The sequence below is a fragment of the Rattus norvegicus genome, chromosome X (genome assembly GCF_036323735.1).
Source record: "Rattus norvegicus strain BN/NHsdMcwi chromosome X, GRCr8, whole genome shotgun sequence".
Lineage (NCBI taxonomy): Eukaryota > Metazoa > Chordata > Mammalia > Rodentia > Muridae > Rattus > Rattus norvegicus.
In genome coordinates this window covers 126884274-126907583 of record NC_086039.1, presented here as the reverse complement: position 1 = coordinate 126907583, position 23310 = coordinate 126884274, and the positions used below count along the sequence as shown (strand labels likewise).

At 36.6% G+C, this 23310-nt stretch overlaps 1 protein-coding gene across 8 annotated transcripts in view; it reads left to right on the top strand.

Annotated features, from left to right (window-relative positions):
• The window catches only part of Tenm1 (teneurin transmembrane protein 1), an 889770-nt gene that overhangs the window by 248154 nt on the left and 618306 nt on the right, over positions 1-23310 (top strand). For all 8 annotated transcript variants that reach the window (XM_063280507.1, XM_063280510.1, XM_039100433.2 and 5 more), the window contains one exon: positions 549-828. In XM_063280507.1, coding sequence (XP_063136577.1) covers positions 612-828 — 217 coding nt within the window. In that variant the 5' untranslated portion in view covers positions 549-611. The remainder of the gene's footprint in view (positions 1-548; positions 829-23310) is intronic.

Here is a 23310-nt window from a genome sequence, read left to right as displayed (position 1 = left end):
AGCACAGTTTATTTCATGAACTTTGGTAGCTGTCTCTCCACATTCAGAGCCCTCCACATCCTCAGAGTCCCAGTCTTAAATGTAATATTAAACCAGAGGCAAAGAACGATTCTTTGTGAATGTATTTTCCTCACTAGATTCATTTCAAATGTGAGCTAGCTATGCTAGGTTAATATTTATACTCCTGGCCACTTCCAAATCCCATAATATTTTCTAATCTAACCACAGTCTTTAACATTAAAAACACACTCTCATACCAAAGTAATATTGCCCTTTGTTTGCATTCCAATGCAAATATTTTTGTAAGCTATCCTTCTATTAATTTGAGCATTTTCGGATGCTGCAACCTCTAGCTTCATCCTAAATGCTTGAGAATATATGCATGTAGAGCAGAGTGTTATTATTGCCTCCGGCTAGCTTCATGTCATCCACTTTGTCTTTTGCTTCACTCCTTTGATAGTATTAGCAGGCCAATTGTGAATCTGCCAGATGTGTTTCCTTGCAAAAGGACAAATCTAAAAAGGCTCGTGTTTTTCGCTCTCTTCCAGGACTGCTTTCATTAAAGAACATCCTTATCCTTTTTTCATGAAACTCAGCTTGCTTAATCAGAGATGGAGCAAACAGACTGCAAACCTTATCAGCCTCTGTCCAAAGTCAAGCATGAAATGGATCTAGCTTATACCAGTTCTTCTGATGAGAGTGAAGATGGGAGAAAACCAAGGCAGTCATTCAACTCCAGAGAAACTCTGCATGAGTATAACCAGGAGCTGAGGAGGAATTACAATAGCCAGAGTCGAAAGAGGAAAGATGTGGAGAAATCTACTCAAGGTAGGTTTTTATTGGAGTTTATAACTAATATTACTTTTTATTAGTGGATATTTATATACATAAACCTATGTATCAAAAAAATTTGCCAGTGCTAACTGGTTAATAATTCCTACTGCTTACATATGCTCAGTTAATCTGTTCCACATGTATGCCCAGCAGAGGTTGTAGGTTCCATGTGCTTTTTACGGATTATGCATGAATTTGGAAGCAACAATCCTCTTATCAGAGCTTTCAGAATTTGTCTAATCCTACAAATAGCCATTTACAGACTAAAGGATTAAATAATTTATAGTAAGACGTAAAGTAAACAGCTAAGTGCTTTTCAAACCATTGCCCATATGGGACAGAAGTCTCAAAGAAATATTCAGCTACTGAAAACATGACACAGGCTAGTAGAGACCACCCAAACAAGAGACTAGGAAGTCTGCTGAAAGAATGTGGAAAGGCTTTTCAGCATAGCTTACAGGGTAATGAAGAATGTTGAGAATTTCTTAAAAAAAAATACAGATGTATTTTGCAATCTGGTTTTTTTTTTTGGCTACTATAGTCTCTCACTTATGGAAGGCATAATGGTTTCTAAGAAAATTAGGGAGATAGAAATATAATTTCTAATTTTTCAGGTAATGACATAGAAAATATATTGACATAAGGACAGATTATAGGGGTAAGTCATACTGACATTATTTTTAATTTTATTCATCTTGGACAGTGATCCTCAAGTTGTATATCCTTGAATGAATAGTATCAGCATCAACCGAGAGCTTGCTCAAAATTCAAATTCTCAGAACTCATCTTAGAAAACCTGGGTTTAGGACATGTCTATCAATTTACAATTTTAAAAGGCCCACTTGAAATTTCTGATGCCTGTATGATTCCTCCCAAGTCTTTTGTTCAAATGACTTCAATGATCAGACTTATTTCGGGAAATTTACAAATTTACATTTTCATTCTGCTTTAACCTCTTTCATAAATTATAGTTTTAAACATGTAATTCCCCGATGGACATTTCCAAATTGATATTATACAAGTTACTCTAAATCCTGTATGACTAAAAGGAAGGGAATCATTCTAATACCCTCAATTCCAAGCTTGTTTACATGGTAGACCCTGGCTAGTTCATGCTTGCCCTCTTGCAGTGAGCCAACAGAATTTCTCTGTGTAGCACATTGCTTCACCCAGCAAAATTGATCTCTATATTTGAAATGTACTCTTAATGTATCTCACTGAAATTTAAAAAACAAATCTAACTAATCTACTTGTATCGCCTTTCATCACACACTTCATCCTTTTACTATGTTGTTACCTATTTCCTGGCAGCAATATATATTATAATTATAAATATTAATATATTTACTTATTAATATATATTAATATCTATATTGGTGAGGTAGAAAATATGCAAAAGATAGAGCTGGATGTCTTATGCATGTGGAATAAAAGTCTACAGCCTAGTTATATCTCCAGATATAAACTCTTGGACTCTGGGAATGTCCATCCTCACTGTCTCCCTTTATCTCCATTCAACTATCATTCACAGCTTAACTTAAAAGCATTCTTCACTCTCAACTCTCACTGTGACTCTATCACTAAACTTTTGCTTTGTGTAGATGACTAATCTCTTCTTCCATGAAATATATTTTATTTATATGACTTACTCTTGCTATGGATTTTCTTTCCGTACTGTATACCTTAGGAGGATGAAGATGATGATTTCTTTACTGGTCTCTGTGTCTTCCTTATTTGATATGTGTGACAGTATATGTTGGAAATTGTATATTAAATATTACTGTGCAGATGCAGTATTACAAATTAAATTTACTATATTCTCAATTATTATTAGTCTTAACATTTACAAAAACTCTAAATCGAGTCAATAATTCAATATATACTGACATGTAAATGTACATTTACGTTTGTAAAATCAACTGCATTATTCATTTACATTTCAATACAACTGGAAAATTTTATACCCATCTTTTCAAAGGATTCACTTTAATCTGTCATGCCTTCAGCTAAAGATGCTTTATATTTGTGCAAACTAAAACCACCTCCCTCTCGACAACATTTTATTTTTATCAATATTTGGAGTCTCTATTACTCTTTAAAAACTGTACAGACCTATTAAAATATATCTCAGTTAATTTGCTTTACAGAAGACAAATTCATAATTATAAGTTGTGGGTTGTGGCATAGGCTCATAGAATGGTTATGACTTTAAAAGTATGAATAATGTTACACTAAGTCTAAATTGAGAAAGTCAGCCTCACATTTTGTTTCTATGCAGGGTGATCAAAAGTAATTTAGGATGAGTGTAGTTTTTTCTTTTCTAATGTCATGCTAACTTCCTTTCAATAGAGTATTTTAAGCAACTACCTTTTGTTTAGCACTTAATGTTAGGCATGCCTTGAGCCCTATGCTGGAGGTGAAAATTTAATGCTTCCTGGAAACTCTTAGGTGGTGGATAAAATCGCTATACAAACTAATCAGTACAATTTTGTGATAAGTGCTTTTGAAATAGCCTCCCCACGCATGGTATGACTTTCCAATGGATTTTAGTTACATAACCAAGGTACACAAAATAATAAAAGAAAAATTTTCAGAAATAAACCATTTTTAAGTTTTTAATTACAAATCATGCTGACTAGCCTAATTATGCTTTCTAACTAGCATCTGTGTTCCACTCTGGGTAAGAATGATCACTTTGTTCAGTAAACTTATTTGTATTATATATAATATCTTATCTTTAGTTAATACAACACTCTAGTTAACTGATGAAATAGATGGTATTTCAGGGCTTATATTCAAGTATTTCTTAATACTCCAAACATAAGAGTTAAATCCTGTCAAATATAAATGTCACACTAAAACAATGAATGAAAACCATCCTTCAAATGAAAAGGTGAGAGGTCTTGATTTAAAAGGAAAGAAAAATTATTTGCTGAGTTTGCTAGAACTACAGTACAAACAAATCTATGAAATTATGGAGAAAGGAAAAGAAATTCACACTAGTTTTGAAGTTACACATAAAATTGTATAAGTAACAGTCAAGATGCACGGGAAGTGCTTAGTAAAGAGAGAAAATGTATAAAATTTGTGAGTAAAAGATATGAACAGAAAAATTTGTTCTGACTCCTGGAACATGTTGTGCCAGAAAGCATTGAACCTACAGGAAGACTTACATTAAGAAATAAGCAACGCGAAGGCATTTGCTAAAAGTTAGGATTGCGATTTCAGATTCAGGAATAGCCTTGGCCTGAAAAGTATAGAAAATGCTGGAAAAGTTGTTTCAGGTGATAAAAATCACCACTGCATGTACAGCGGATGGGAGGAGACTAATGAAAGCAGACTCACCCTCAGCAGGCTTTTGGTACAACAAAACTAAGACACTCAATGGCAACTGTTCATTAAAGAGCTGGTGAAGCACTAAGCCAGCACTAAGCCATAAGACTGTAGAACACATTAACTCTATACTATATCATTGTACTACAGAGGACATGGTACAATGAATGTATAGCAAAAGCTCTCTCTCACTCTCTCTAAAACAAAAAAACAAATTCATCTTCCAATGATATTGCAACATAATCAAGGGGGGAGGGCAGTCATCTTGTTTCTGGTTTAATTCTATAATTGTTTTATCCAAGAAGTGAAAACAGTATTTGGAAGAGGAAAGGTTGAAAGATAAAGCTCTATTAACAATGCAACAGCAACTTGACCTTCTTAAACCTGTTCTTTATAAAAATTACTATTGCAAGGTGGTAGTTTTTCCATTAACCTAGTGCTTAGTCTTCTTGGTTCTGCTTTTGAAAAATAAATCATTCTTTCCTGGTGCTCAGATCCTGCACGAGGGCCTTGCATAGAGTAGGCATGTCTGCTACCGCTGACTTTTGTTCCTAGCCATGGATCGTTTATAATGGTAAGCTTAATCTGGACATAATGCAATGGTGGAAGTTATTGACTATTTCTGGCCCACTAACATTCCTTAAGCTCCATTCAAAAAATTAAAACCACAATACCCCAGGCAGAGTTGGAGGGAAAGTGTTGTGAGGGGTAAAAATAATCAGGATGCAATATATATGTGCGTGTGTGTATACACATATATATATACATATATTATATATATGAAATTTTCAAAGAATAAAAATTAAGATTAGAAATCAAACTTTAGAGGATTGAAGTACAAGAACCAGCAATTACTCCAACCCCTAGTGTTAAAGAGAGAGGAAAGCAAGATAAAATGACAGTTTGCTATTGCTTAAACTGCCAAACCTCTGAAATTTTTTGTTATTTAATAAATTCTGACTTGTAGAAAGATAAAAATCAGTGAAATGCATTCTTAATTCAATGATCAAAAGGATAATTTATAATTAAACTATTCTTCTAAGGGTGTCCTATGGGGAAATCAAAACAAAATAACTTTTATCTACCAAGTATTCCAAACCATGAATGTTGTCTACTGCCTGACATCCAGCCATTGATTCTATCATGGCTCAGCTAGTCAAGACCACACAAAGAAGATCCTCCTCCTGACCTACTACAACACATCTAGTCCTCATCTAACATTTATTACTGTGTCATTCACTTCATTCCTTTTCATCATTCAGAGCATCACAAAGAGGATGAATATAATACACTGAGAAATTTTCAGTCAGAGAGACCCCACTGATACATCTTCTTTTGCAGTATTTTTTCAACATAGTGGTAGTTATTGTTGTTGGCCTCTTATTACTTACAAATCAAACTTTATTATAGGTCTGTATGCATACAAATTTATGTATGTGTTTGTAATATGCTGCAGTATTATTGTGTGTTCCGGGCATTCACTGGTGGTCTTATGATATCACGGTGGATAATAGTGAGTTAATGAACAACGGACTCATAGATTTCAAGTTTTGCAATGTAAAGTCTACAAGAGAATTGTAAAGGTTGAAGAGAGGCATAGCTATAATAGAAAATAACTGAATATGGGGGTGTGTGGAATCTATGAGGTCACAAAGTTACCACAAAACAAAGAATGGCATGAAGAGAAAAATCATAGCTAAAATGAGAAGAGAAACACTCAGGATAGGTTTGTGTAACATAAGTGGTATGACTTGGGTAACTCATTGCTGGTTGAATTTACAAAGCAGCAGAGTCAAAATCAGTCTATAGTTTCAAGTTTTGGAAATTGTGAGGATGGATTCGATAAGAAATGGATGTTAAGTTTAAGATGCTGGTGTAACAGCAGATGGATCTTCCAATAGGTTGTTGAATTCAAGATAGATTGAGGCCAAGAATACAAGTAGGCTTGATTACATTAGTGCCTAAAATATGCCTGGGGATAGATGAGATTATTCAGGGAACGTGTATAGGAAAGACTAGAAAAGCAAGGGACAAAAATCTGAATCTATCATCTGTGAACTGACAAAAACAGTTTAAATGTACTTACATTGTCAGCCAGCACCATTCTTCAGTGAACTGATTTATCTAAGCTAAAATATAAAGGTCTAGGAAGCCAAAAGTCTGAAAACTTGAGATCTTATATGCTACTGTCTTTTTTACTGATCTATAGAGGCACTATAGGGAAATATCTGCCCCCTTTGACAAAAATGCATTATCTTATATTAAAAAAGTTCAGTTTTCTTTTCTGAAGGGTCTAGAATCTACATTATTATTTTCTTTCAGCATCACCTGTAAATCAGAGAAAACATTATTAGCTGTCAAAAATGCATGCCAGGATTTGTAACTCGCATTCATCTAGGTAAAGCTGAGCCCAACTTATTTTGTAGAGTGACAGATAATATTGTATGTATTTGTCACGTGTGGTATGTTTTAGAGAGGGCACGGATTGTAGATTCTCACAAAGTCATTTGCTTTTAGATCAGCAATGAAGAAAACAAACACCATTCTTTGTATACTGCACTACCTATTCACACCTACACCAGGAGGTCATGATAAGGAGAAATTGCTATCACAAGTGTGAAAATACTGCCGATCTAAAACTACTTAGATTCCCTTCATTTCTGTCTCCAATTTTGGCAGCTTCTTTATGTTCCAGTGGCCAATGGTGGACAAGGCCATTTCACATTTGAAAGTTATGAAATGTTAAAAGTTAAAAATGAAAAAGTTAAAAGCCTTTTCAATCTGAATAGTATTCGTAAAAGATAGATGCTGTGCTGTATCATTTATCGTGATCAATTTCTTTGTTTTCATTTGTCAGAGAAAGCAGTGGTTCATGTTTGTTCTTGTAGTTGTTCTTAGCGTGTTTCTAGTTCAGAATTAACTTTTGGTAATGGTTGAAAAGGACTTTACTTCAGCTTTGTCACCTGAGCATATCTCCTGTCCAAGTGCATGTGGATTGCTGAATTCTAATGTTTCTAGTTGTTACCTGTTGTTCTTTAATCTTTCAAAAGTCTTTGAATGAAAAGATAGGCAATAAAATATATTATTATTAGTTATTTATTAACAGGATAAATACCTATAAGGAGGCTTAGTGTATGATTTGTGTCATATTGAATAGAAAGAATAGATTTTTCTGTACGTAGAATGGCTGGCAACGGTTCCCAAGTATGCCCACATCCAAAGGTAGCTTTGAGTATCTCAGAAATCTGTGAATGAAAATATTGGAAAAGTACCTGTAAGAAAGTATTTTACTGATGCTAATTTTTCTATGGCTTTAATATTAAGATTAAATATTTAATATTAAGATTAAATATTAATATTGAGATTAAATATAATCATCTAAAATTATTTTTGGATGTAGCCATTTTACTCCAAAATAATAATGAAGGAACATGGCCAGTGCAAAAATGGACGTATGGCGAAAGCCAGCTAGAGCTCCTATGTACTAAACACTCTTAAAACAGTAAATGTGACACTCTTTGTTTGTATCCTGTTCCTTTATGGTTGGTTTACTGTTGTCCTAATATGGTGTTTGTTTGCTTGATTGCTCGGTTATTTGGTGGATTACAATTTTATCTGTTGGAAAACATTCAAACTGCCGATTTGTATGCATTGCGATTCCAAAGCAAATCGTCTATCATCTACCACTGGCCTTTAATTTAGTCACTTAATATGAACACTAATTTAGTATTGAGTATGTCCCAGGGCTATAGTTCTAAGTAGATGACATTATCCTCATGAGGAATAAATACACCCTCATGACTGTTATTTTCCCATTCCTTGACCCAGGTTAATGAGCTACTTCATCCCCCTGCAGAAGCTGCTCAAGCCATGTCGCCACATATTACGTTCAAGGGGGCAGAGAGAAGCCCAAAAGTGCAAAGCACATTTTCTTCTATTCTTCTTTCAAGCACCTACACTTAGTTTGAGCTAAGGTTTGTGTATATGTAGATGACATGGATTACAGTGCCTACAAAAGTTTTGAAAGAACTCTTAATTTCAAGATCCATATTTATGGGGAAGAGATCACAGATGGCAGGAGTAATTTAATGGTAACAAGACCTATAAAATGAGATTTTCAACAGCATTTGATCACACATAATGATTTTTCTGCCGTGAGCATGTTATGCTTATAGTTGCCCTGAATTTCTACCATAAAGAGTTATAATGATTGCGTGAAAGAGCTTAGAGTCTAAAAGAGAATTAGTCCAATCATTTAATAACAATTCCTATTGGCTCATGTCTTCTAGGTGGTAACATTGCTCATGAAAACGATTCACTTTTTTTCCAATGGAGCATCTAGAATTGGAACAGGGTGTCATTGACACATGTGCCATGGCTCCCTCTACCTGTTTCATGGCAGGACAGAATCATAATCAATTGTTACATCCTTCCCTGTGAGACCAACTGTAATGGCACAGATTCTACCATATATCATATGCCAATCAACTAGAATTGTAAACAAAGAAACATATTTCTAGACTATGATCATACTGTAGCAGATCCTCTATGAAATTGTAAAATTTCACTGATGAGCAACTAATAGTCCTTGATGTCGACTAAAACATAAGCAGCAGCAACAGCACCAAAAAGAATTAGAGTTCACATGGAGAGGTAGACATGTGAAGTATACACTATAGGGGATCTAGAAGCAAAAATGTGTACTTACTTGACTTGGTGAATTATGCCAGGGATTGTGGAAGAAACATGAAGCATAATTTCCATAAGTTTCTACTTATGAATGAATGCAACGGAATGTCTATTATAATAGTACTGTAGAAGAAAAATGCCAGCATCCCTGGTAGAAGGAATTTTAATTTTTTTCTACTTTTAAAAGTCCACGCATGCATACAATGGGTTTTGGTTAAATTTACCCTCCATTCCCTGTGTTCTAAATCTACCCCATCCCTCTTCCCACTCCTGACTCCCAACTGCATTACTTCTTTCGTTTTGTTCTTGCAGAATCTACTGAGCAATGTTAGTGTGTGTATGTGTGTAGGACCACCTTCTCGAGTATGGGCCACCTCTGAACAATCATATCCATAAAACAAATTAATGTCCCCTAAGCGAACATTCTTTGCATCTTCTGTAATAGAAAGTAGGTTCCAAACTAGACCGGCAAAGCATTAAGGAAGGTCATATGTTAGTGTTCCCATTTCATTGGATAAAAAAGAGTCGGAGTTGTCTGTTGAATGTGTAAATGTAAGCAAGAGCTGCAGGAAAGGGAAAGGGTTTTAAGACTAAGCAAATTATGTGCGTATATGGAACCTAAATGAGATCCTGTCAAAGATGAATGTATAAGAATGAGAATGATCACTAATGTTAAATACTTTGCTATGGGGATTTATATATAGTTTAGATTTCAGTGCTATGATGTGCAAATAACCAGAGTGACTTCTATTTTTATTTTAAATTTCTATTGATTTCAAATGTTGAGGGTTAATTTTACAAATATCTAAGATTTAATTTTTGTGAATAGCACCTATTTTTATAGTCACACAGATTATGAACCTATCAGAGCTGAGACACACAATAGGGCTCACTAAACAATGCACATATATTTTTTTTATACTTCTAGATTCATCTATAGGAGAATATGTCCACACTAGGGTAAATGGTTTAAGCAGAATTTTTCATTTTAAAAATATGATTTCCAAAGCAACTATAGTGCCAAAACAAGATTGAAAAAATCCCACAATGATTTTTTGGAATGCCTTTCTGTGAAACTGATTTAAGAGATTATAAGCTACATATTTTGCATGTTAAATGTTTTCCAAATACCGGGGAACCCAAGTTAACTTCCTTGTTGTTGCCAATGGCCTTTTGAGAATGCAAATTTGATAATAACATTTTGGTAAGATATTTCATTGTTTCTCAAAGCCTAATGTCATATTTCTTCAGTGTGGTGGGGATTGGGGTAGTAAAACTTCCTTCAGAATTTCATTAAATCCGTGAGACTATTCAGGAAAACATGCACACATACACAATATTTGCCTAAAACTCCATAGGATTCAGGAAGCCATTGAAGATTTTTTTCTATCTATGGTCCTCCAAACTTTAGCAGAGATCCAAAGCTACCAAGCAGGGAACTCTAGCTCTGCAGCTCACCTTCCAGTGACATTATGTCATCCTGATATACTATCGGTATCCTCCCTGGGAAGTTTTCCACCAGCGCCAAATCGAAAATAAAAATAGTTGGTCAATTGTTTTAAGAAACAAACTAGTATCTCCTTACATAGCTCTACATATTCATTTTGATGGATGCAAATTTTAACATATTGTACAAGTGTATTTGAAACTCAGTTTCAAAAAAGAAAAACATGTAAACAGAAAATAAATGGCATATGTTTGTAGTGGTACGGCCTAGATATTACACCTTCAGACACCGCTTTGAAGGACATTATCTCTGTAACACTCTCATTTTCCTTTTTATGATTCGTGTGGGAGTACAACTCATGACCTTCTAGATGTCAATTTAGTAGCAAATGAGACAGGTTCCTTAATTGGGTTAAGTTTGAAGCACTTCTGTACTTAAAGAATTTAATTAACTTTAGAGAACAACCAAAGCATATTGCTGGTTTTAGATACATTTTGCAGTTGCAATTATAACTGTGAACATCAAAGCCAAGAAGAAGCAAGTGAGTGTCTCAATTCTGGCTTGCTTTTTCCTTTCAACCTGAAGGTAACTCTTATATTGCATTCTCTAGCCATCAGTCTACTTTGCTCAGTGCTGGATCCTAACTTTCAAGGTTTCTTATTTAATCTAGACGAAAACCTACACACCAATATGGGAGATAATGCTGGTGCTCATTTCTTAAATACTTTTGCTCAGGGGGATTGTGTATTTCCTTTGAGGATACACATAGTTTGAGAAGATAAAAACTGGTTCCCTGGCTAAGTGTCACATAAATGGCTGTCCCCTGGGCTGCCAAACTACTCTCTTTTGGGGCACATAATTTGGTTTCTGCTGAATTGCTTTAGCTACGGGGAAGTAGCAAAATGGATGTTTGTCTCAGACTGTGAAGATTGAGGGGAAAAATATTTGTTTCCACCTTCATACCCCCTTTGGGGTCTTTTCATTGTCTATTTTGGACAAAGACCCAGGGACCAAGGTAAGACGAATAATTTGAATGAAAAACAGAATAGGTAGTGTGGTTGAAGCAGAGAGACACTGCAGAAGATAAAAAGTAAAACTCAGTGGGATGTACACAGAAGCCATTACCAAACCCAAAAAGCCAAGCGAAAAGGCAAGGATTTGGTTCTATAGATAACAAGGACCTCCATGGCACTGTGGGTTTTAGTTCATGATGTGCACTGAAATTACAGCCTTAGTTCACACTGCTTCTCTTTTATTATAAAGGCTTGAGGAGACTTCAGAGTTGGCAACTTGAAAGCTAGCCTGATATTCATTCAAACAGTCAAAAGTGGTTTTTTAGATATCTGGGGTAGCGTAAGTATGAAGTATTCTAACACGTCCTGTCAGGAAATCACCCTGTCAGAAAACTGTTATTTGTCTTTTTTGGTCATCTGTGAGGCAGAACTGGCACCAATACAAATAATTTCTATTTATTTTTAGCACTTTTCATTCTCATTATAATTCTGAATGGGTAAGAGGTGACAGAAGATAAATCTTGAGTCCCCTGAAACATTGGAAATATTCTCATTTAAAGCCTTTGTAACAAAATGGGAGGCTTCTGCTGTCCGTCAGTATAAACTCAAGCATATGCAGTGCTATTTTGGCACCACTCCTTCCTGTACCACATGAAATATTTAATTTTATTACTCTTGAGTCTGTTTGAGCAGATGATCCTTTGTGTCTTTTATGTAATGGAATAAAAGGCAGTTAGAAATGAGCTCAAAGACAAAAAAATTAATAAGGATACACTCAAGCCTTAAGACTCGTTTTCTAAGCTGCAGCTGAGACATTTACAAAGACTCCCTACTAGAGTCCAATTATGTCTTCTCATGAATAGCTCAAGTTCAATGTCTCATGAACACTTAAAAAATGATCACATTGACATCTAACCAAGCTAAATGCTAATGGTGTCTCAGATTAATCAATAAATATGATCTAAAATCACCTTCACTAATTGGAAAAACGCAATCTGTGACTTTGATAAAGAGAATGGCCACAAAAAGTTCATAACTATATTATATATTTTACATGTATGGATACATATATTTCTATCAAATATTCACTAATTGTGTATGGATGTATGAAACAACAAGGTTAATCAATTTATAATACAATTACACTCTAATTTATTCTATTGATTGAGTTTTCTTAAGCAGCACATACTTGTATATCATAGCAAAAGGCAAAACAAAACAGAACCTTAATAGAACAGCATGTGAACATCAGACAGGAATACTAATGCCTCCTATTAGTGTTGTAGCTTTCCATCTAAAGTTCTCTAAGCTTTGGCTGTGCTTGCCAAACACTAGTGGCTGGCAAAGTCTGCTTCTCTATGGTTTCCTTCACACTACCCTTTGGAAAGAAGGCAATCAATCTGCTTCCTGGAGCATTGTGACTGTAACAGACAGCCAAGATACCCAGTCTGTATATTCTTTCCAAGCCACACTTGGGATTGGCAGAGCCAGTACATGACTCCAACACATAGTAGCACATATCTGATCAATTTTCTTTAAGAATCCAAGCATACGGCTGGTGCTATGTTCCTCCTATCATGCTTTTACAAATTATTAGAGACTGGAACAATATTTGGAACATAATACACATTCAGCATATATTTATTGGAAAATGGTTTTATTAAACTTTAACACTATTTACCAGATTTCAAAAGAAAAGCCTCAAGTATCATTACTTTATACTTTTGTTTTCACTCTTCATAAAAGGATGGTAGCACATTGAGTATTTTTTCTACATGGACTAAGAAGAATATTTGATCATCTTATTATATGAACTGTTCTCATATAATAAAGTTAATTTAAATGTAGTAATTGTATAACTGATATATATATTCATAAGTTCACAATTAGATCTAGTTTAAAACTCACTGACAAAGGCATTCTACATGTTCTATTTTTTCATGGAATACTGTTGTTCTAGTCTTTACTTCTGTTTTATAAGACTAAAACTCTAGATAGTATTCAAAAATCAAGTCAGTATACATAGCCTGAAAGTTCCAAGTGGCTTTCTATTCTGGTTTACTCTTAATCATTCCAGCTGCTGAGAGTAAATGGAAAGAAAATTATTACAACTATATGAGCCTCTCTGATATTTGGGGTCCTGTGGGTTACAGATATATTATATACTAACATGATTATTTTTTATATATAATTGCAGCTCTTGTTCAATGTGTTTATGAGTTGGGCAATTGCTATTTGATTTTGAGTATAAATTTTGAAGCTACTTTGTTAGAAGTATACTTTGATTAGAGCATTGGAAGTCAATCACAAAAGATTCTGGATTCAATATAATACAGGATTTCATGGCATCTAGTCGCAGTAAGGAGGCGGGAATATTACTCAGCTATCAAAAACAACGACTTTATGAAATTCGTAGGCAAATGGTTGGAACTGGAAAATATCATCCTGAGTGAGATAACCCAATCACAGAAAGACATAAATGGTATGCACTCATTGATAAGTGGCTATTAGCCCAAATGCTTGAATTACCCTAGATGCCTAGAACAAATGAAACTCAAGACGGATGATCAAAATGTGAATGCTTCACTCCTTCTTTAAAAGGGGAACAAGAATACCCTTGGCTGGGAAGAGAGAGGCAAAGATTAAAACAGAAACTGAAGGAACACATTCAGAGCCTGCCCCACATGTGGCCCATACATACACAGCCACCCAATTAGACAAGATGGATGAAGCAAAGAAGTGCAGGCCGACAGGAGCCGGATGTAGATCGCTCCTGAGAGACACAGCCAGAATACAGCAAATACAGAGGCGAATGCCAGCAGCAAACCACTGAACTGAGAATAGGACCCCCGTTGAAGGAATCAGAGAAAGGACTGGAAGAGCTTGAAGGGGCTTGAGACCCCATATGAACAACAATGCCAACCAACCAGAGCTTCCAGGGACTAAGCCACTACCTAAAGACTATACATGGACTGACCCTGGACTCTGACCTCATAGGTAGCAATGAATATCCTAGTAAGATCACCAGTGGAAGGGGAAGCCCTGGGTCCTGCTAAGACTGAACCCCCAGTGAACTAGACTGTTGGGGGGAGGGCGGCAATGGGGGGAGGGTTGGGAGGGGAACACCCATAAGGAAGGGGAGGGGGGAGGGGGATGTTTGCCCGGATACCGGGAAAGGGAATAACACTCGATAAAAATTAATTAAATTATAAAAAAAAAGAAAAAAAAAGAAAAATACTTCAACAAACTTAACAGGTTTCTCATACTCTTAAAAAAATCAATTGAGACTTTGCTAAAATAGATATTAAAACACAAAAGCTATAAAAGGATCACATATAAACAATTATATCATGCACACTCAGAAAAAAGGTTCAAAGCTAATTGCAGTAAGGTCAATGGTCTTTGTAAAGTCCCCACTAAGTCTGCTCCCCTAAAAAGTTATAGAGAATTATATTCTAGCTCAATGGCATCAACAATCTTTTGTCCTGACATATATGCTGTGTTATGTTTTCACTCCTCACCATACTAGAACATTGTTTCCTTATACATTTTTTGCCTGAATTCAGTTTGACAATTGCTGTTTTGAGGAGCTTCAGGTGAGGATATTGTTTGATTTTGAGGCAACCAGAAGATGTCTCGTATAGAAAGATGGCTCACCGCATAAGGCCACTTACCATGTCAGCCTGGTATACAAGTTGACAAAGTTGTCCTCTAAATTCCATATGCACTTTGTATTACATGAGTACCTGCACTTGGATAAACACATAACTTACATAGAAGAAAATTTGTCTTCCATTTTCTAGAATGTTTTCCAAGCTTCCAGTGGTAACGAGCATTTTAAATATTTTTATCTTGCCAGGACCTTAAAGGACATGGAATATAACAAGCCACCACTATGGAGTATCTAGGTACTTCAATATAGGTCAATAACTCACGAGTCCAAAATTTTAAAACTATTTAGTAATAAGGATCAGAGTGTTAAAACATTGGCTTTCCTGTATTTCATGGTGAATTATACAGTGTTGTACAATATAAGGAATATTGAACTAGCGGGAATGTACGTGGAAATTGCTCTTTTCCTTGCTAGCTTAGCACAGTGTCACCACAGAATCAACACTTAGTAAGATTTCCTGAATAAATTGAATTAAATTGGAATTGAAATTGGATTGAATTGAACTGAGTAACGCCTTGTGCAGTGCTTCCATTAAAGTCTTCTCCTTGGCTTCTCTTGCTCTCCAACCTGCTTCAGGCATGGTTCTTTGAGGCCATTGTATCTCTACCAATCATTCTTCTGGAGCCAACTTATTTTTGGAACTAAAATTCCTTTCGAAACTAAATTTCTGCTACAGCACTGAAATCTACCTTTGTGTTAAAATTAATACACCTCAATTAAAATACTAATAATACTTCCACGTGCCCATAGGGTACATGTCATACAGCCACATACTTATTAACCTTACAGCCATAATCATCTGTGACTCTTTAATATTTCTAGAACCTATAGCATTTTCAAGCTGCTTCCAGTTTATTATAAAACAGTGTGCATTTCATCACTAGCTAAAGCATTGCTTGTAGACTCTTTTGTTCTCTATATGGCTGCCTCCTTCTCTGACCTTGCCTGGTTCCCTATGTGCTCTGAAGTGTTTTCTTTCGTCCCATGCACTTTTAGGTCAATGCTTTTACAATGTAGAAGTACAGTTCACAGAACTAACGACTATAAATGGTAATTATTTGTTTGTTTAACTGCACTATAAAGTTTTTGAGGGCAAAGACTGTCTTACTGCCTTTTATCAGTCATGTTGTACGGTAAACATTCGATTATTTTTCTTTTTTAGTGATGACTTTTACTGTTATGTATGGTTGTTATGTCTTAGAAGCCTGTTCTTTTCTGATGAGAGACAGAAAGGAAATGGAGCCAGATGGGCAGAGAGATGAGGATGAGTTAGGAGGAATGGATGGGGGGGGGTAAATGTAATCAGAATGTATTTGTTAAAAGTTCATATTTGAATGAGTCAGTTGATATTTTTGGGATAAAGAACTGATCAAAGTAATGTAAATACCTTTTCCCCCCCATTGGCTCACAACAGCACCCTCTTTTGATGTAGTTTTAATGCAATCAAAATATTTTAGCTTATTATCCAGATAGTATTCCTAACTATACATGCACTGGATTATTTCACAAGTCCATTCAGAGTAAGAATGGGAGAGTTTCTAATCTTCCAGGGCATATCTTCTCTGCCTTGAAAGGTTATGATAACCAGAATTGGTAGCTCATGAAATGCCCAAATCAATATTGTCATTGACTTAATCCGCATAAGAGGCTTAACTTCATAGGTGACTTCTGAGCATCTGAGACAAAGGGAAACGAAAAAGAATCAGTCTCTAGTGACTTCCCAAGTTGTTTTTTGTTTGTTTGTTTGTTTGTTTGTTTTGTTTTGTTTTTTGTTTTTTTTACTTTTACTGTGACAGGAACAGACTTCAAGATTCACACAGACAGCCAAGTAGGACATTGCAGGCAAGTTTCTTTTCGTAAATACACCTTCATCATTCCCATTCTTGAAGAATAAAAATAGATCATGTGTTCCACAGTAAGGGCATCCCAATCCAACATTTTATATAAACCTGGCTCACTTAGGCACACTGTTGCTCCTCATTTTATAGGTCATGAACTTGAAACATGGAGAAGGTTAACTTTCACAATATGACAAATCTAATCTGTGGCACAATTACTCTGAAAACTAAATGTTATGATTTTCTTTCTTTAGAGGTTCAAGTATGATTTGATTGGGTGATATGCTATCATATATCAGGGTGCACAAAACATACCAACCATTTGCATATAAATCTCTGTTTATTGTTTAGAGTTAAGCACTCATGTCTTTCCTTCTTTATTTTTTTTAAACATTTATTTATTTTATAAATATGAGTACACTGTCACTCTCTTTAGACACAGCAGCAGAGGACATCCATCGGATCCCATTACAGATGGTTGTGAGCCACTGTGTGGTTGCTGGGAATTGAACTCAGGACCTCTGGAAGAACAGTCAGTGCTCTTAACCACTGAGCCATATCTCCAGCCCCATCTTTCCTTCCTTAAAAGTTCCTATTTCTAATCCACTTAGATTACCAGTTTAATTGTTTTACTTTTATTTTAAAATAATTTTTGAGAACTTCATGTGAGCACACTAAACATCATTTCCATTTATCTCCTACCTAATTTTATTTGTAACCCCATATCCCTCTAAAGCTTATAACCTCTTCTTTTATATATATAATTTATATATTTTTATATATACTTCTTTAATTTATATATATACCACATACTAAGTTCATTTAAATGTTGCTTCCCTCTGTGTGTGTGTGCTTAGGGCTTACCACATGAAACTGGATAACCCTTCCAGGGAATGATTCTTAGAGAATACTGATTCTTTCAGCCTCTATGAGATTGCTTTTATATCTTCATCTATGGGTCTGGTCTTGTGAGATTTTCACCTGCCCATGTTGAAATGTCGCTAGTGGTGTCATTTTCCAGGTCTGGATTAAGCAACCATAATGTTGAGATTCATAGATGCAATATCTCAGTTATGTCTAGAAAATACTATCTCATCTTTCACCCCTTTCTTCCTCAACACTACTTAGGCCTTAGGTGTAGAAGTTGATCTCTATGTGTATTAGCTGAAGCTATGTATACTGTGGTCCATTGATCTTTGTATTTCGATCAGTTGTGGCTTTCTATACTGGTCTATGTCTGCTCGAAAAGGAAAATTAAAAACACTGTTTTGATAACGGTGACAACTACATTTGTCTGGGTATAGAGTACATATTTAGACTGCAGATGCAGATGGAAATGGCCCTAGTAAATTCTCCTTGAGGCTCCATGACCTCACCAGCCACAGGTTGTTGGCTTAGCTTCTAGGAATAGTTATCAATTCCCTTATATTGAGTGGAGCTAGCTATACATGCAATTTGACAGCTGTTGGTATCTCCAAGATCTTAGTGCCACTATATGACCCTTGAGGTTATTTTGCCATGCTGACGTTTTCTGTTACTCACGGGCTTCATATCTCCATAGGAATCGATATTGCTTTTCTCCCTTGGCAGCTTGCATAGCCCTTCATATTCTATGAGTTCTTCCCTAGTGCCAGCTCCGTTCCCATTCTGTATTCAACATCCCTGGTGTCTTCAGCAACAGTCTCACGTTCAAGTTTTGGGATGCAACCAAGTTCAAGAGCAAGTGTTTATATTATTTTGCATCAAATCAATATACTATGCATGTAAAATATATTCATGGCATATACTGGCTAATGTACACGTATATCTAAAATGATATTTTTAACTGAGTTACAAAATTATAAATTTGCATTTGCTTTCTCTTATACCCCCTTTTATGGTTAACCCTCACTCCCTCACTGCTACATCCTTGTCTTCTCTGACCCTCTTCCTTGTCCAGTTTAGAATTTTCTTGTTCAAGGCACATAATACTGTATGTTTGAAACACAACCTAAGAAAGAAGTTGACTATAATTTCAGACTTGCAAAATTACTAGATTTAAATGCTCAGGTTTAAAAGCAATGGACAAACAAATTTTAAAAACAGTTATAGATTAAAAAGCAACAACAACAACAACAACAACAAAACAGAGAATTAAGGTCTGTTTAAAAAAAAAGTTAACCCAGAACTGTTCCTGCCTAAGAACTTTCTTTTTTTAAAAAATTAATTATTTTATTTATTTTCCTTCCAAATGTTACTCCCCTTCAAAGTACACTGTCCTTGAGTTCATCACATCTCCCTTCCCCTTTGCTTCTGAGAGGATGTTCCCCCACCTTCCCACCCACCCATTCTTGCTAGTATCTTTCCTTACCTGGGGCATAAAGTCTCTATAGAATTAGGTACATCCTTTCCCACTGAGTCCAGACAATTCAGTCATCTGCTACATATACTCTTGGGGCTGTGCACCATCTCATGTACGCTCTTTGGTTGGTGGCTTGATCTCTGGGAGTTCTGAGGAGTCCTGGCTAGTTGATACTGTTCTTCTTTCTATGGTGTTGTAGTCCCCTTCAGCTCTTTTAGTCCTTCCCCTCACTCTTCCTGACTCAGTCCAATGGTTGGCTGCAAGCATCAGCATATGTATTTGTCATGCCCTGGCAGAGCCTCTCAGGGGACAGCTATACCAGGCTCCTGTCTGTAAGCGCTTCTTGGCATCAGCAATAGTGTCTGGGTTTGGTATCGGCAGATAGGATGGATCTCTAAGTGAGGCAGTCTCTGGATGGCCTTCCCTTCAGTCTCTGTTGCATTTTTGCCCCTGCATTTCCTTTAGACAGGAACAATTCTGGGTCAAAATTTTTTAAGATGGGCGTGTGACACAATGCTCTCAAGTGGGGGCCATGCCTATCTTCTAGAGGTGGTTTCTTTGGGTTCCATCTCCCACTGTTAGGTATTTTGGCTAAAATCATCCCCATTGGGTCCTGGGAGCCTCTCACATCCTTGGTCTCTGTTTTTTGTTTCTAGAGATCCTCCCCACAGGCACCCCAAACCCTACTGCTACTCTCTTCTATCAATTCTCCTGGCCCACTGGACTTCTCTCCTGTCTCCCGCATACTGAACCAGCCTGCTTTTCCCTCCCCTTACCCTCTCCCACTCAGGTCCCTCCCTCTGCTTTCTGTGATTATTTTGTTCCCCTTTCTAAGTGGGATTGAAATACCCCCTTTTGTGCCTTCCTTCTTGTTCAGCTTCATTCAATCTTGCAGTTGAATTGTGGGTATTTTGTTCTTTTTGGCTACTATGTACATATCAGTGAGTACTAGTTTCTATCCTCTTTACTTTAATTTTAGCTATGTTCTGTGATCCACTTCCTTTAGTGTGTCCTAAAGAGTTACTTTCCTGGCTTCCACAGGTACAGCCAATTAAACACACACCTAACAATTAAAATTTAGTATTCCCCTATAAGAGAAAACATGTGGCATTTGCCATTCTGGGTCTAGGTTAGCTTATACAGTATGATCTTTGCCAGTTATCCCCATTTACATGAAGATTTCATTTTTCTTTACAGCTAAGTAACATGTCATTCTGTATATGCACCACATTTTCCTTATCTATATTGAAGTTGATTTGAATTCCTAGTTATTTTGAATATAATGACCATGGATGTGCAGTATTTTCTGCTCCATCACTTGGTCACGGTATCATATTTATTTTCAGGGTCTTCCTATAGGCGTGACTATCCCTTCTCACTTCCAACTCTTTGTTGATTTTCTAACATCTTACCAGTACAGGAGCACGTGAGGATTCAGTCTTATCTTACCATAGCTACTCTTATTCCCTCAAGGGACATGTTTCATATCAGCACCAACTATAGGTTGCAAGAATACTCTTCCATTATTGGTAGTATTGCAAGCTGGTACAGCCATTGTGGAAATCAGTATGGCAGTTCCTCAGAAAAAATGGACATAGTGCTACCTGAGGACCCATCTATATCACGCCTGGGCATATACCCAAAAGATGCTCCAACATATAATAAGGACACAAGTTCCAGTATGTTCATAGCAGCCTTATTTATAATAACCAGAAGCTGGAAAGAACCCAGATGCCCTTCAACAGAGGGATGGATACAGAAAATGTGGTACATCTACACAATGGAATACTACTCAGCTAATAAAAAAATGACTTCATGAAATTCTTAGGCAAGTGGATGGAAGGAATTTGCAACCCCATAAGAACAACAATACCAACCAACTAGAGCTCCCAGGGACTAAACCATCATTCAAAGAGTACACATAGACAAAGCCATGGCTCCGGCTGCATATGTAGCAGAGGATGGCCTTGTTGGGCACCAATGGGAGGAGAAGCCCTTGGTCCTGTCAAAGCTGGAACCCAGTGTAAGGGAATGTCAGGGTGGGGAGGCAGGAAGGGGTGGGTGGTTGGGTGGGGAAACTCCCTCATAGAAGAAGGGGGAGGAAGGATAGGATAGTAGGGGTTGTAGACAGGAAACTGGGAAAGGGGATAACATTTGAAATGTAAATTTAGAAACTCCAATAAAAAATGAAAAAGAAAAAAGAAAATATCATCCTGAGTGAGATAACTCAGTCCCAAAAGATGGGTATGCACTCACTGATAAGTGGATATTAGCCCAAATGCTCAGAATATGCAAGAAATAATTCACAGACCCCATGAAGCTGAAACAGAATGAAGACCAAAGTGTAGAGACTTCAGTCCTTCCTAGAAGGGGTAACAAAATACTCATGAGAGGAAATACAGGGACAAACAATGGGGCAGAGACTGAAGGAAAGGCCATCCAGAGACTGTCCCACCTGAGAATCCATCCCATATGCAGCCACCAAACCCAGTCACTATTGCTGATGCCAAGAACTGCTTGCTGTTCTTATGGGCTTACAAACACCTTCCATTCATTTGCCTAAGAATTTCATGAAGTCATTTTTTTATTAGCTGACACTAACCTGACAGGAACCTGATATGGATGTCTCATGAGAGGCCCTGCCAGAGCCTTACTAATACAGATTAAGATGCTTGCAGCTTACCATCAGACTGAGCACTTGGTACCCCTATGGAATTGTTACAGGAGGGACTAAAGGAGCTGAAGGCGTTTGAACCCCATAGAAAGAACAATATTGGGCTGGAGAGATGGCTCAGCGGTTAAGAGCACCTGACTGCTCTTCCAGAGGTCCTGAGTTCAATTCCCAGCAACCACATGGTGGCTCACAACCATCTGTAAAGAGATCTGATGCCCTCTTCTGGTGTGTCTGAAGACAGCTACAGTGTACTTATATATAATAAATGAATAAATAAAAAAATTAAAAAAAGAACAATATCAACCAACCAGACCCCCCCAGAACCGAGGACTAAACCACCAACCAAAGAGTACATATGGACAGACCCATGGCTCCAGCCGCATATGTAGCAGAGGATGACATTTTCTGGCACCAATAGGAGGAGTAGCCCATGGTTATGTGAAGGCTCGTTTTCCCAGTGAAGGGGAATGCCAGGGAGATGATGTGGGAGTTGCGGGGAAGAGCATCCTCACAGAAGCAGGAGGAGTGGCTTGGGAGAAGGGGCAACCAGGAAAGGAGATAACATTTAAAATGTAAATACATAAAATATCCAATAAACAGAGAATATATCCCTCAAATTGACCTTCATATTCATGTTTCTATCCAGCTTTCTATTTTTCATATTCCCCTAGGTGCATGATAACATATCATGCAACTGCTGTTCTGTATTTTATACTCTTAAATCCTAATTTGTCATTGTAGCTGTTATTGAAGCCACCAGTTGTGCACACACATATCGGTTTTCTTTGAGGTATTTTATAACAGCAGCATCAACAACGTCTATTTCATGATTCCCATATCCGTGGCCAGCTCAAAAAACAGACAGTAGAGTAACTTACTTTAGTTACTCTCTCTATTTGGTTTTCCCTGTTCTTCATTCTTGTTTTGACCGTTGGTGTCCAAAATAAACTCAGTGTAGACAACATTTTTTCTCTGGTATTGATTTCAAGATACCCAGGCTTAAATCTATTCAAAACCCAGAACCTCCTCCTCCAACCTTACTGACCTCAGATTCTTGCAACTCTTTCTCCCAGTCCTTAAACCTTGACAAGACCCCTAATCTTACCTATTAGCACACGTTGTCATCTCTGCTTTGAAAGCAAACTCAGAATGAGACTAATTCTCATCATCTCCTCTGCCACTGCCCTTGTCTAAAGCACCATCATTTCTCATATTGATTTTTCAGGGAACTTCTAACTAATTTTCCTGCTTCTGTTCTACATTATAAGTCTAACATCTTACTCAAAGCACAATAACAAGACCAGTAATTTTAAAATGTATTACAGATAATGTCACTTCCCTGATGACAACCTGTAGCCACAGAATCAAAGATACTACATAAAGGTTGTTTCCTTTTTCATTCATGCTCTGTTTCATTTATACCTGCTATACCTAGTAGATAATGTTTCTCCAAAATGCAAGGGTATTT